The sequence below is a fragment of the Pangasianodon hypophthalmus genome, chromosome 2 (assembly GCF_027358585.1).
Source record: "Pangasianodon hypophthalmus isolate fPanHyp1 chromosome 2, fPanHyp1.pri, whole genome shotgun sequence".
Taxonomy (NCBI): Eukaryota; Metazoa; Chordata; class Actinopteri; order Siluriformes; family Pangasiidae; genus Pangasianodon; species Pangasianodon hypophthalmus.
This window is the reverse complement of record NC_069711.1, coordinates 14,043,491-14,058,861: the sequence shown is the minus strand read 5'-3', so window position 1 is coordinate 14,058,861 and position 15,371 is coordinate 14,043,491. Positions and strand designations below refer to the sequence as shown.

The 15,371-nt window shown below is 38.3% G+C and overlaps 1 protein-coding gene across 4 annotated transcripts; it reads right to left on the bottom strand.

Annotated features, from left to right (window-relative positions):
* Nucleotides 1-172: 172 nt before the first annotated feature.
* On the bottom strand, nt 173-15,235 carry LOC113531458 (solute carrier family 41 member 1). Of its 4 annotated transcripts, none has more exons than XM_053230550.1 (10): nt 13,876-15,235; nt 9,991-10,098; nt 9,262-9,333; nt 9,008-9,152; nt 8,634-8,780; nt 7,186-7,330; nt 5,166-5,245; nt 2,808-2,942; nt 2,525-2,673; nt 173-1,420 (listed from the first exon to the last, which is right to left on the bottom strand). In XM_053230550.1, exons 1-10 carry the CDS (start codon nt 13,978-13,980, stop codon nt 1,271-1,273), a joined length of 1,236 nt encoding a protein of 411 aa, XP_053086525.1. In that variant the 5' UTR covers nt 13,981-15,235; the 3' UTR covers nt 173-1,270. The 4 variants fall into 4 exon arrangements, with proteins under 4 accessions (XP_053086525.1, XP_053086531.1, XP_053086518.1 ...); XM_053230556.1 differs by having other exon boundaries at nt 2,525-2,670; XM_053230543.1 differs by lacking the exon at nt 13,876-15,235 and adding an exon at nt 10,219-11,908 and having other exon boundaries at nt 2,525-2,670.
* Nucleotides 15,236-15,371: the final 136 nt, after the last annotated feature.

Sequence of the window (15,371 nt, the reverse complement as noted above, 5' to 3'; positions counted from 1 at the left end):
CTATGTACAAACTATTTGTAACCCAAGGCAGATACCAGGCTTGATAGGAAACGTTCAGCAGTGCAGCTGTTAGCTAGGATTCGTAGGATATTACAAAGCCAGCTGAGCTCATGATTAGTTTGAATACCATTTCAGTACACTTAAGACTGTTAATACAGCTTTTATTGGATGGCTACACTGTAAGGCTATGCCTTTTGAGACCGTGGAAGACATTGCAGCATATAGGACAAATACATTTAAGTATAAAATATGCAACAATATCATTTCTTTTGCATAGTCTATGACAGGCAACGTAATTTGTATAATTAATAAATACATCATAGTGCACAGAAGTAGCTCAGTTTTTGAAATCACAAGGTTAATACTAAAGGCGACGTTCATTACAAACATTTTCTATCTGTATAATGTAAAATGTTGCACTGTTTAATCAGAAATGATCAGGCTACATGCTCACAAGAATATAGTGCTATCTTCTTTATAAGAACTGGTACAACACAGAAAAAGCATCTATTTTGCTCACAACGTAGCCTGGTAGTATTAGTTAATATGTAAGACATGTTATTAACACCATATGATGCATTTATTGCCTTCATTGCTATGGTGAAAGAACTATGTCACTTTTGTGATTCGTTTGCAGTAAATGGCCTCCAAGAAACACAGCACATGACGATAATACAATGCAGTCCATAAATAACAGGACACTGACAATTCTTCCTCTCACTGGATTTAAAATGAAACAAGGACATTGAAGTTAAAGTACAGACAGTCCGCTTTAATTAGAGCAGCGGTTCTCAAGCTTTTTGCTACCAGGGACTTTTTTAATTGTAAAATCAATTTAACGGACCTCCTCAGTACAGATTTATTACATTAATATTATGTAAATATGTACAATAACATTTATTAGGAAAAATGTACAGATAGTTCGCTATTCCTATATAGTTTTCCAATAAATGCCATTAACTCTTAAGTACTTGTGTATGTAGGAGAAGCAACAAGAAATTTCCAGTAAGGTAATCAACAATGAAAATATAATGAAAAAAATTATATTATTGAAATGTGGAAATGGAATTCTACATAAAGAATCACAATGGTCTGTATGATAGAGGAAAATCTAATTGGTCTAATACAGCTGTCATGATGTATTGAACTGAAACGCATAAATGCTTCTTACTTTTATTTTATCCCAACAAATATTTCTTATCGCTGTTTCTTTAAACTTGCATATGTTCCCATGTTATAATCAGAATAGAACCAGAGAACTGATCTGATCTCAGGTTACTCTGAAAGTGAGGGCAAGGAGGCTGGTGCCCAGCAGATCCCCCAGTGCAGTCAGGTAAGGGATGGAGTAATTATCAGGGTCCAGACCTTGTCGCCAGATCAGCCACACCAACACATCTGCCACGTACAGCAGTATTAGTACCTGCAGCAAGAGGGAATGAGACAGAGGAGAGCTGTGTGCTACAAGCCTCTAGTTTGCACATGGCTCAGATTTGGAGCTGGGTGTGAGCCAGCCTTAGTAATAATAACAGCTTTATTACTCCTGGTATACTATACTATAATATGGATAGTTTGTACTGTACATACAAATCAAAATAAAACTACTTTCCTCAGAATCATTTGTAATATTCAATTCCCTTCAATGTTTGAAAATCTGACTGAAAGCCATGTTTGTACCCGGGTCTGATGTTCAGCCAAAGTGATAGACTGTCCTGAGATAGAGTGTGATTACAGCTTGAAGAGCTAAGCAATGCCCTGTTGTCAGTTTTTTTTAAATTTCCTTTCATTTTCTCCCCAATTTGGTCTTGCCAATTACCACCCACTAACTAACTCCCCTATTACACGACATATACCAGTTGGGGGAAGGTGGGGCAAACGTGCTTCCTCTGAGACACGTGAAGCCAACCTATGCATCTTTTCAAACTGCTGCTCATGCTGAGTCGCATGGCAGCGTAACAAACACGGAGGAAAACGTTATCTGCCCTGTTCGGCATACAGCGCTCGCAGACACCTGTGATTAGCTAGTGTTGCTCTGATTGAAAAGAGAGAGCGAGTATAACATCCCTCCCACCCACACAGCACGGCCAGTTTTGCTTTCGACTCCTGACCATGGATGGCTTTGGCATCGTCACAATTTGAACTTGCTGTCTCCTCTCTCCTGACAGTCGGAGTCTTTTATACAATTTTTGTATAACAGTGTTGCACAGTGGAAGGATCCACAAGGAAAATCTAATTATTATTATTTTGATAACAGCTTAAAGCATGTATATAATGCTTTTGCCATGCTGTTTTGAAATGCTAAATTAATATTATGAAGAGCTAATTAGCAACATTAGACTTAGAGTGTAAACTAAATAAGCAAACTAAACAGACACTAATCATAGAGAAGACCAATTTCAAATGTCAATTAACTGTTCTTGTAATGATGAAAAGCAAATAACTCAGTAAGCCATTGCAATGTTCTTCAAAGGGTACCCTTAACTGAGTGTGTGTAAAAACGTTTGTGTTTGCTCAAGCAGCCCCAGACCTGCAGTAGTGCAGCACACAGGTAGCAGCAGACGAAAGCAGCTGTCATGGCAGTGTGTCCACCCTGAAACAGCTGGACTGTGTAAAGGAAGAGCAGGTGACCTGGAACCACCAGCAGCAAAAGAACTCTAGCAGATCTGGAGTTCACTGCTAAACACAGACACAGAGACACACAATGGGTAGCTTTAAATTTCCAATTTCCTGACTTTGATTTGTGATCGATAGCTTGTAAATAAGACTAGAGGTTTTCAAACCCAATCCTGGGCATTTGACTAGCCTCTGACCTGAGGAGCAGAAAGTCATGCAGGGATGAGGGCAGCGTGTTTTCATGTGTTGGGATGTGACTCCAGGAACGCTGATGCAGTGCAGGTAGGTGGAGATTCGGCTAGCCTGAATACCCACCAGGTTCCCACCTACACCTGAGACAGAGGGTGCAATGATTATCTAATGCCAGACAAACTCTAAATCCTGTTCATATAAATCCTGAACATTATCCCATTTCAAAGTTTGAGGTTGGATAGAATTGTAAAGAAAAGTAGCTGTTCTGTTATCTGACCTGAAACTAGAGCACTCTGGTTCCAAGACATATTTTGTTTTTCCTGGTCCAGTACACCTGATCAAACTAATCTGCTAATTAACAAGCCCTGAGTTGGCTTGGATGTGTAAGAGCAGGAAAAATTACAACATATCCAAGTTTTAAGCAGATTAGAATCAATCATTACCTGCATTAGCCATGTGACGGTGTGTTTGTGTGTGAACTCCAAGCTAATCTGGGGATCCTAGTTTTTGTCTTGTTTTGTTTTGTTTTTCTTTTGTTTTTTTTACATCCCATTTACACCATTCCAAAAAAGAGTGGCTATAAATGTCATTCAAATAGCTTCAAGATGTAAAAGCATGTGGGATTACAGGCATTTAAAAAGTGCAGCAGTGTGTTCATTTCTGAAGATGAGCTTGAAGACCGCAGGCTAGGAAATGAAGCTTACGTAAAGTGGATCATTATAGTGTAGAAAGAACAACCAAGCTAACATTTTTGTACAGCTGCATCTCCTGGCATTTTATAATCTTCAGCACTGGCATATTGCACTTGCCTCCAAGACAACTGACAATAAGAATATTCACACTGAACTGATAAAATCAAGAAACTGAGCAACTGAGAAAGAGAGATGTAAAATAAAAGAAATGGAAAGTGAGAGCCAGAAAAAACAGAGAATAGAGCAAAAGCAATGAGCTAGATCAGTGAATAAGAGGAAATGGTGTGAAGAAGGATTACATGGTGAAAAATATGAGAAGGAAGTGGGCACAGTGCACTACAATAAATGATATCTTAGCAAGTAAAAATATTTTGAATATAGGCAATTCAACTAATATTTCTCCTTATTAGATTGTGTTTTTCTCAAATATAAGATTATTAAGCTTATTTCTAGGTATTTGTACTCAAATCTTCTTATTCTAGGAGCAGATAAATATGCTCATTTTAAGAATGAAGGAAAATTTATTTGACAATAGAATAAAAGATTCTAAGATTGAAATATGTCTAAAATATGTCTAGAAATAGGCTTAATGATCTTATATCTGTTATATACAATTCTCACAATGAGAAATATTAGATAATTTTTCCTTTTTTCAGGATATCTTTACTTGCTAAAGAAAACGCAGTGTGGAGAGACGATAAAGAAAGAGACAGACACTTATGCATGCAGATATCATTATATTATATTAAATATTATTATAATATTATTTATATCCCACAAGTAGAGTGTATAAAGTAAATTGTGACATGGTTGGTTAGGAAATTACATCAGTTAGTGGGAAGAAAGAGTGATAAAATATGACAAAAAAAATCGACTATGGTCTAAAATGTCACTAAATTGAGTGGTAGGGGCCCTTAAGAAATATGGTAGCATTCAGTTGAAAGACGAATGAGTAGGAGGAGGTTAGAAAATGAACTGAAGTGAATAGTGATGTCAGAACAATGAAAAATGGGGTGAGGTCCAGACTATCTTTCTATGAGAGTTGGATGACATGGCCTTATGTGGAATACGAAGTATTATGGCAACATATTTAAAGTTGTTAGAGTGAGAGTAATTGCAAACTAATAATTATGGATGTAAATAAGGAAAGAATGTATGATCATAGATTGCAGGGTGTAGTGTTTAAGAAGCAGGGGAGAAGTACTGCAGTTATTGGTTCTGTAGGCTTGTAAAGACTGAGAAATAAAAGAGAAAGAGAAAAGAATATAAATGATCGAGATAGAATCACTGAATCATCATCTGGTAATCACCGTGATTTCCGACCTGACACAATAACAGAAAGAAAAACGACATAAAAATCCCGACCATGTGAAAGTTTCCAGAATCTATACCGCCACACACTGTAAACTGTATTGTGCAAACAGATAATCTTTTACAGTTCATTTTGGCACCTGAGAGTTAAATTAAAAGAATGAAAAAGCATCACCTGGAGTGTAGCCTCATTGTTATTAATAGTTATTTTTATGTATTATTGTAAATTTTAGGTGTCAACATGCATCCTTAATCAATTTATCTCCTTTTACATTGACCAGGATCTGCCTGGACACTTTTCACTCGTTTTCCTACATAATGATGTTTATGGGAAAAGTAGCCAAGGGCTGGTGCACCTACCATTAATGATGGGTGTGAACACTGCCATGCCTTCAAACCGAGGGTCACTTACAGTCTTATCCAGAATCAGTCCTCCTGCACTGTGAACACACCAGAGAACCAGAAGTTTACCCAGACAGCCTGGTTTCTGATTCATCTCAGATTTGCACAGTTTAATAATGTGCTATTGGCTAACGGATAATCAATAGTATCTTTGGGCCTCCTTTATAGATTTTTTAGTAAAGTTGTGTATGAATATTTTCATAGGCCAATGTGGCTAAAAATTACCACCAAATTTACAAAAGTTTTGCTGACTTTATTTGTACTCATATGTATGTTCATGAAAGCCAATCATCCACAAAGGGAAAAGTGCGTGAATGCCACAGCTCATTTGCATTTACTGACGCCCACAAAACTCCATAAAAGGTCAAGCTGAGGTGAAACAGAAGTAACTTTGACTTATATCTACACCAAAAAAAAAAAACAGCACTTCAACAGAAAATCTGAAGACAAATTTCAGAAAATGTGAAATAGATTTGAATTATGTAAGTGAAAAGAAAATGGTTTGACGTGAAACTGTTATGTTTAATTGTTTTATGTGTCTTGGTGACTGTCAGCCAGAAGTCTCTCATGTTGACACATTCTTCAGTCTCTTGAACACTTCGACCTCCAATGCACCAATGCATTGGAGGTCGATGGATCTGTGCTGGCTTCTTTTCTTTAATTATTAATATTTTTTTAATTAATTGGATTATGACAGCTGGGTTTCACAACATTAATTAAATTGGTTTCATTAAATTGGGTGTAATCCATGATCCATGTATAAAATTGCAATTTATATATACAGTAAATATGTCACTCACTGAACACTATATTAGGAACACCTGTACACCTACTCATTCATGCAATTTTCTAATCGTGTGGCCAATCGCGTGGCAGCAATGCAATGCATAACATCATGCAGATACGGGCCAGAAGCTTTGAATAATGTTCACATCAACCATCAGAATGGGGAAAAATGTGATCACAGTGATTTTGACCATGGCATGATTGTTGGCGCCAGATGGGCTGGCCTGATTATTTCTGTAACTGCTGATCTCCTGGGATTTTCACACACAATCATCTCTAGAGTTTACTCAGAATAGTGCAATAAAGAAAAAACATCCAGTGAGCAGCAGTTCTGTGGACAGAAATGTCTTGTCGATGAGAGAGATCAACAGAGAATGGCCAGACTGGATCAAGCTGACAGGAAGGCTACAGTAACTCAAATAACAGCTCTGTACATTTGTGGTGAGCAGAAAAGCATCTCGGAAGGCACACAGATGATAGGGTCAGAATTTGGCACCAACAGCATGAATCCATGGACCTAACCTGCCTTGTGTCAACAGTCCAAGTTGGTGGAGGTGGTGTAATGGTGTGGGGAATGTTTCTTTGGCACACTCTGGGCCCATTAATACCAATCAATCATCACTTGAATGCCACAGACTATTTGAGTATTGTTGCTGATCATCTGCATCCCTTCATGGCCACAGTTTACCCATCTTCTAATGGCTACTTCCACCATCATAATGCACCATGTCACAAAGCAAAAGTCATCTCAGACTGTTTCACGAACATGACAATGAGTTCAGTGTTCCTCAGTGGCCTTCCCAGTCACCGGATCTGAATCCAATACAACACCTTTGGGATGTAGTAGAACAGGAGATTCGCATCATGAAAGTGCACCTGAAAAATCTGCAGGAGCTGAGTGATGCAATCATGTCAACATAGACCAGAATCTCAAAGGAATGTTTCCAACATCTTGTGGAATCCATGCCACGAAGTATTGAGGCTGTTTTGAGAGCAAAGGGAGGCTCTACTCAGTATTAGTATAGTGTTCCTTATAAAGTGCTCAGTGAGTGTATATACCCACATTTACATTAATGAGTCTCCTTATACATAAATACACCTATGAACGATTTACAAATAAATTCATTTGTATGTAGCTTGATAAATGAGCCCCTTTGCTGGGAAATAGAAATGATTATTTTTGAATGGTTACCTGCTGATTAGCATAGCAATGATAACAGGTTGCCAGCCTGACTTCAGCACCTCTCTGATTGGTGGACTGCGGCGAGCGATCATTACCCAGAGAGGGATGAGCAAGAGGAACACAGCGCATATCAGTAGAAGTAGATACCACATCTCTGCAACAAGGGAACAGGAAGAGGAAATTGCCAGTTACAAAGACAGTTAAACAGCTCAAACAGTATGCTTTATAATTCTAAATGCAATGTGTGGGGAGCTGTGTAACCATGTCCTACTTCCCAATAATGTAAACATAGTGGGGAAAGTTTCCAAAACCCTACAAAACTTCAGTGGTAACCAGTGTGTTGTAATAGAATGAGTCATACAGGCTAACCTGCAATATTATTGTAATCCTCTGCTGTCCTCTAGTGGTCAATTAACAGTAACATTGCATTAGTTATTAAAACACTCCTAGATTTGTCATCTTAATCCCTTAAAGTCATGCCATATTATTCAATTATTCACAACTACTAATAATTCAGTAATTATAGCAAACTAACAGAAAAATATGTAGTTAAGATATGTGAATGGTCCTGGGAGTTAATTCATTTTCCTTCTGAATGTCTTCAGTGAAGTGAAATGAGGCCAAGTATGGTGACCCATACTCAGAATTTGTGTTCTGCATTTAACCCATCCAAGTGCGCACACACACTGCGGCACCCAGGGAGTAGTTGGGGATTCGGTGTCTTGCTCAAGGGTCTCACCTTATTTGTGGTATTGAGGGAGTAAGAGAGCACTGGTCATTCACTCCCACCTACAATCCCTGCCAGACCTGAGACTCGAACCCACGACCTTTGGGTTGCAAGGCCAACACTCTAACCATTCCTGGTAACAAAGTTACCCACATTCCCATTCCTGACAGTAATCATTTTTAAAACATACACCAGTCAGTGATTTCTGTTTTTACAGGCAGCTGAATGGACATGGTTGGTTTTATTATGTAAATCAATATTTCACCAAACTGAGATGCACAGTTAAAGTGCAAAAACAAATCTTGAGTCAAAGTCAGGAGTCAAACCTGTATTAATATTTTTTAATATTTGTTAGCAAGACAACAAAACCACAAGTAGCCTAAATAACTTTGTCAGAAACTATGATGGTGAACCCTTGCAGTTATGGAACATGGCTGGGCTACCAGATGAAACCGTTCTTTTGTAAGCTAAATGAGGTTAAAGACCCTGGTTTTCTTTTCATTGCTACAGACCTTTGCTAGCAAAGCAATACAGTTTATACTGTCTGATTGTCTGGTAGGTAGGTCTATAACATTCTTAGATATCAGGATGTTGATCATTTTGCTCCATGGATGACTCAGTGATACTATGAAGCATTGTAGCTAAAACATGGAGGAATGCTTATTCACTTTGATCCAGCAGCCAAACCCACACGATGCTCCTGGAGGACAACAGGTGAGTAAGCAGATACCTCTAAACTGGAAGAAGAAGCTGCCGATTCCTGCCAGCAGTGAGAGGGTGATGAGGTCACCGAGGCTGGCAGCTATTGGGGTGGCTACATTATCAGGGTTAATGCCCATCTTTCGAGATCCAATGATCACCCCCACCATCAGCAACCCTATACACACAGAAAAATAACTGAATCTATTTTCTATATAAAGTACGACACATGAGCTTTTCACACGTTCTCACATAGAGTCACTGCTAAGCTGACTATGTAATAACACCGATCTCTGTACCTATCTCTTAATCCAGCTACACGAAGGAAAAGACTGAATCCACTTTCACAGTGGAAAGTGTTTGTGTGAGGCAGTGAAAGAAGATTAAAACACATTATGAGCTGACCCAAAGTGAGAGCAGAGATGAAGGCTGTGGTCACACTGCTAGCAGACAGTACAGCAGCCTGATGAAGGTCCACACGGCCCTTAATCAAGCCCCCCAAGCCTATTGCAGCCAGTGAGGCCAGAAAACCCACCACTGTGGCTTGTACCTGCCAGAGAGAGAGAGAGAAGGGAAGGGGGATATCAATCACACAGATGGGGTCAGAAAATGAGTATGCGTCTGTATATGTGTATGTGTGAGTGTCCAGTGAGAAAGACCTGGACTAAAGCTAGATTGGTGTACACCATCAATGTCCGCTGCCTGGGATTTTCTAGCTGACCGGTGTTGGCCTGGATGAAGAGGAGGTAAATATGAAACAGCAAATAGGAGTTCATTTATGAGTTAATTTATGGAACTTTTTCATATACCATCAAATATCAAATATCTGTAATGAAGTCCAGCTTAGGTTGTAAACTGACTTCAGAACATAACATTTCTCTAACAAATAATTCCACTGTTTTGGCATAAAAGGCATAAAATCTATCTATCTATCTATCTATCTATCTATCTAGCAAATATATATCTCTTAGCAAGTAAAAATATCTTGAATATGGGCAAATTTAAATTCTTATGATTTCATTTATTATGAGATTATTATAAATCAAATATAATATTATTCAGGCTTTTTGATACTGTTAGAGATATCACACTTTTAATTTCCTTATTCTATTGGCAGATCATTTTGATTCTTTTTAGAAAAAAAATGCTTAAAAATAGATCAGTTACCTGCCAATACAACAAGACCATTTCAAATTTGAAATTAATACAAATTTCTAGAAATCGGTTTCACATATTTGGTTTATTGCCATCTTATAATAGGAAATACTAGATACATTGGACTATATTCAAGATACTTTCACTTTCTAAGTTTACTTTGCAGTGTGTTTGTTTGTTTGTTTATTAAACCAGTGATATTTTTCATGTCCTGTGCATGTGTCTGTGCTCACTGCTGTGGATAGTCTGGATGCTAAAGTCATCTCCAGATTTCCCTTTAAGCCCACTAGTGCAGGAACCAAGATAAACACTTCAGAGATTTCTTTAAGCATTTCCCAGTGCTGAAACACACAGACGAGAAACAATGCAAAAAAGGAAGGAAATGGTTTAACCTACAGTTAAATTATGCACCTCTCTGCACACACACACACCCACCCACACCCACACACTCACACACATACTTGTACTGTATTCATGATCATTCCTGCAGCCACCAGACCGAGGCCTGCCAGAAGGTACGGCAGCAGTACATGAGCAGCGATACGTGAGGAACTCTCTGGAAGGTAGCCACTGGCTGAACGTGTCAGCTTACAGGTGAACTCTCGCAGCTTCTGTCCTACAAATATCAGCTCCAGCTCCAGGTGCACAAAAACCATCATAAATTCAGACACGCAGCTCGTCCCGAGGCTGACACAGAGTATATAGTGCATAGCACTGTGTCCTTCAATTCACTCCAAGCTTTATGAGATAAAATTCTAGAAGAATGAAACATGGAGGACTGTGGTGTCATAATGAGAGAAAGAAACATTGTCTTTCACTGGTGGCACATTTTCAAAGATAGACAAGAATCCCAAAACAAATATATTTTCAAAAGAAAGCAATCCACAAGCTGAAGATGAGATGAGATACACTTGTTGATTTCCTGCCCTTTACTCTTTTTTTTTTTTTTTTTTTTTTTTTACTGTCCTGGTGCTCAGCCATTTTCCATCACTTCTTGTTTCCATGTCATTGTATTTGAAGGGTAGATTTGGTCTTGCTCTGTAGGGGCCATCTCGATACATACAAATATACAGGTCTAAACTTAAAATGTATATCTCTCTCTCACACACACTTACACTTCACTCCTTAGCAGCCCTGCTACAGACGGACTCCTGTGGAAGCCACTGCGTTGTCTGAGTCTAAAGAGCATTCTGGTGCGCTGGGAGAGAGATACCCAGAAAGCAGCCAGCTTCTTCTCTGATGAGTGTGTTCTCCGTGGCTCGGTGGTCACATTCTGTAGCAGCAGGTCCCCCCTCATCATCTCTCAAACACAGACACCAGGTGCAGGCAGCTCACAATCCTGCAGATTTTAAATCAGGCTCCTCCTCAAGCACAGTGTATTCAAAGTATCCTCTGATCAGTGCTGTTCAGTGCTGTCTGATCTGTGGGATAGTCGTGAGCCCTAAAGTGACGCAGGTATGAGAATGCTGGGTGGTTTGGTCCTCCAGAGGCGAACGACTCTCAGCTTTCTCTCTCTCTCTCTCTCTCTCTCTCTCTCTGTCTGAAGAGTGAGTAGGGGAGAGACATGCTAATTCCAGCCTGATATGGCTCTTTCTTCTTTCTCGTTTTTTCTGCTCAATCTGTTAAGAGCCTCTGCCCCTCCTCTCTTTTAAATCAGTTTAATGTCTACTTGTCCTTCCCTCTCCTCTTCTTTCTACTGCAGACAGGTGTAAATCTACATGCCTAAACACATACATTATTATCTCAATTTTCATTTCATATCCTGTGCCCTTTAATGAGTACTTTCCCTGGGCACATTTAATAGACTTCATTTTGTTAAATAGTGAAAATGGTTGTCCTCTGGCTCTTAAAAATTCAGAGGACAGCCAAAGGACAGCCAGTGAGTCAGCAAAAATGACTGAGTCATGAGGTACATGGGCCAATAACTGGCAGGCTTCTCACCACCTCTGCAGACGTGACGATGCTGTGATGATCAAACTGAATGCAGCAGCAGCTGATGTGTCTTAAATTCTTTTTTATAGTAACAGTGTATTATGTAATAAGACACCTATTACAACGTGGATGAACCTGGGTAGTCCATTCTTTCCCCATCCTCACTCCAGCACACACAGTACTCTAAGTAGCGATTTGCTTTTCCTTATATCTCACATATCTCAGTCTTATACTCATGAATGCATTCAGAGTAGTGACACTTGTCCTGTGTATGTCAATAAATATTTGATTAATTTGCACCAAATCTGTATTGTTATCAAATACCGGTTAGTGCAAATATCTCCAAAAAATATTCACATTCTTTAGAAACCCCCAGAATATCTAAGTTTCTAAGATTTATCTATAATTCTGAGGCCTAGAGTCAACATAATTCATATAAAAGTGTAACCATGAAGTGTTATAATGTCAGCTTGAGAACGAGCTCTCGTGTGTTTCCGCTACAGGAAAGGGATGAGCAGACTTTACTTTCTGAGGAAGCTTAGGTCCTTTAATGTTTGCAGCAACATGTTAGAGATCTTCTTCCAGTCTGTGGTAGCCAGTGCAGTCTTCTTTGCAGCAGTTTGCTAGGGAGGTGGTATGAGAGCAGAAGGTCATTTGTACCAACAGCGATCACACTGTACAACAGCTCATCACTGTGCTGGGACTCTGTTTTGCACTGAGCCGGTCTTAGAATAAGCTCATTGGAAAATAGTTGAACTTTACCACCATCCACTATTCATATCCATAAGCAATGCCACTATCCTCCTATTCATTTTTCTTTCTTTTTCTCATCTTCACTATATACAATACTGTATATCCTTATTCAATTTATTGCTGTTTACAATGTTTACACTGTTGACAGTGTTTGCACTGCACTGCTACTTCAATTCCACTCAAGTCCGCTGCTTATATCTACAACATTTACACCCCATTGCACTACCAGATTGCACTCTAACACTCTATACTTATTTATATATATTTATTTTGTTTCATTTATAATGATAAATTAATTTTAGTATACCTCTAACTCTCTGTGCTGCTGTAATAGGTGAGTTTCCCTCTGGGATGAATAAAGTGATCAATCAATCTATCTATCTATCTATCTAGGCAATAATGTGGGGGGAAAAATGCCAAAAAAAAGGCTTAGAGTTAAAGATTTAGAGTTTAGTTATAACATGAAACATGCAGATCAACCATTCTAGAGATAGCTAGTTAGCAAGCTAGTTAAGTTAATCAGCTAATGTTAGCAAACTGCTAGCATAGAAGTTCATCTATTCAAGCTACCCTATAAATGTAACTTTAAATGCATAGAAGAAAATTAATTCATAAAACAGTTAACACAGTTATATTTAAAATATAGACTAAATTAGCTAGCTAATTCACACCAAGTATTGCCTAGATTCCTACAGTTTGGAAATGACTGTAGTAGCCTGTTTTACATGGCTGGAGAAAAATATATTTCATATATTTTTTTACTATAAGTAAATTCAAAAGCACATTGAACCATAGCCTATAAGCCCACCCTTCTGAAAAACCAGCTGCCAATGCACAGACCAAGTTGGTCAAATCTTTACCAGCTGGAAAGTTATTTTCCATCTTCATTATTATTCGATCAATAAATGCTTAAGATTTCCTAATTGGCTGACTGTTGTGTTCTTTTCATAAAAATAGCATTTGGTAGTGGTTACTAGCTAGAAATAACAGTGTAATATCTGACCAGCTCGGCCTGTGTTTTGGCAGCTGGTCAGAACAGCTATATCTTTCAGCAGACCATGATTGTGTCTTCAGTTATATGCCATAGTTCTCTAAGCATAGACAAATTGTAATGAATGGAAACTGTTATTAAGATACTTGAACATATCAGGAATGGACAATAGGCCCACATTTTGCAAGCTAAACAAAAAAAAAGTTGTAATAGAAGCTGTAAACTAATTTCATGGCAGTTGGCTCTTGGTCCACAGCAGACTGACAGAGTCAAGTGACCCAGTCTACTGTGTCAGGGTGATCATGACATTTAGTGCTGCTGAGCAACACTGACGTGTATGTGTGGTGTCCACATAGCTAAACTGAATGTTAAAACAATATATAAATTCAACAACAAAAATCAAACACATATGAATAAGCACATATACAACATCAGCACTAACCTGTATTTCATCCAGCACCATTCCAGCAGTGAGTGTTCCTAGTCCAGCAAGCCAAAAAGGAACCAGCACCTGCTGAAAAATGACTGAAGAAGACTCTGCAGTCATTAGGCCCTTCTTCACATCGAAATGTTTTTCATATCCACTACGCCAAAGTCCTCAAAGCCTTCAAACCAGCTGTGTCCTAAATTCAGGTTGTCGTAGTATGCAGGTAGATGGATGCCGTTCTTAGAAGATTCTTCTGAAGTTTAGAACCATGCACAGAGCTTGAGCATATAGCTTACAGAATTGCTCAGCCTGTCTTTAGCTTCCACTAATATCTTATTCAGTAATGTCCGAATCCTATAATCCATTGAAGAAGTTTGGGCAGTAAAACACCCTGAGTGCTTTGCCCGTGTGAACTGGACAGCAGCCTTGTGATGCACTGGGAAGAGCTTTGCAGATGTCCTGTCCTTGTCCACACTCATTGATCAATAATCTTTTTGGCATATATATTCACCAGAGTTTACAGATGTCAAGATAACAATTATTAACAAGATAACACCAAGAATTATAGGCACTCTTTAAGAGAATCAGCAAAAATAATTGTATAAAATAAGAATTACGGACAATTAATTTATTGTTCCCCACTTACCCAATTAGAGAAACGACCTATGCTTCCTCTACTTGCTCTAACAAAATGATTAAACTTACAATAAAGTTAATAAATAAATAATGGTATTTCTCTCAAAGACATTAGGTCAAAAGTATTGGCACCCCTAAAGAATATTTCATTGAAGACCAAAAAAATCTGGGACAGTTAAAATTAGACGCATGGGCATACTGCTCCATTGCACATTGAGGAAGAAGATGAGACAGGCAAAGAAGTACACAGTTTCACAATTTTATAGTTGATTGGCAGGATCCTCAAATTTCAGAATTAAGACACCACACTGTAATCTAAACAAGATTTTTGGCTTTTTGTTTTGTTGCATGAAAGAAGCCTCCCTGAGAGCTATACATTCTCTCCAGAAAGGGTTCACCAGATATTAATTAAAGGGGGTGCTCATTATTAAAAACCTAAAAATGTTTTGCAGAAAAACATTGCACCAAATAAGAAAACTTTAAAAGTTACGAGGACTCATTACTTAAAAGCGCAACCCAAGTTTTCTTTCTTGCATTCCTTATATCTAATATTGGATAAAGCCATCCTTTATGTGTAAGATCAAAACAACACTCACTGCATTTGTTGTTTATTTTTTATATTCATTTTTGCTTATTTTTATGAAGTGAAAATGCTGGAGATGATTGTATGAGTGAGGTATTATTAGTATTGCTTTCATTTTAGATGCCATTTTTTCTCTTGTAGTGCATTTACATTTATTCATTTGGCAGGCTCACGAGTGAGAATCCAAGATTCCAATCCAACGAAATAACTGTTTACGATACAGTGAAAATGGCCATTTGTACTATTAATACTATAATTACAAGAATACCAATCTTAAAATCACCACACAAAC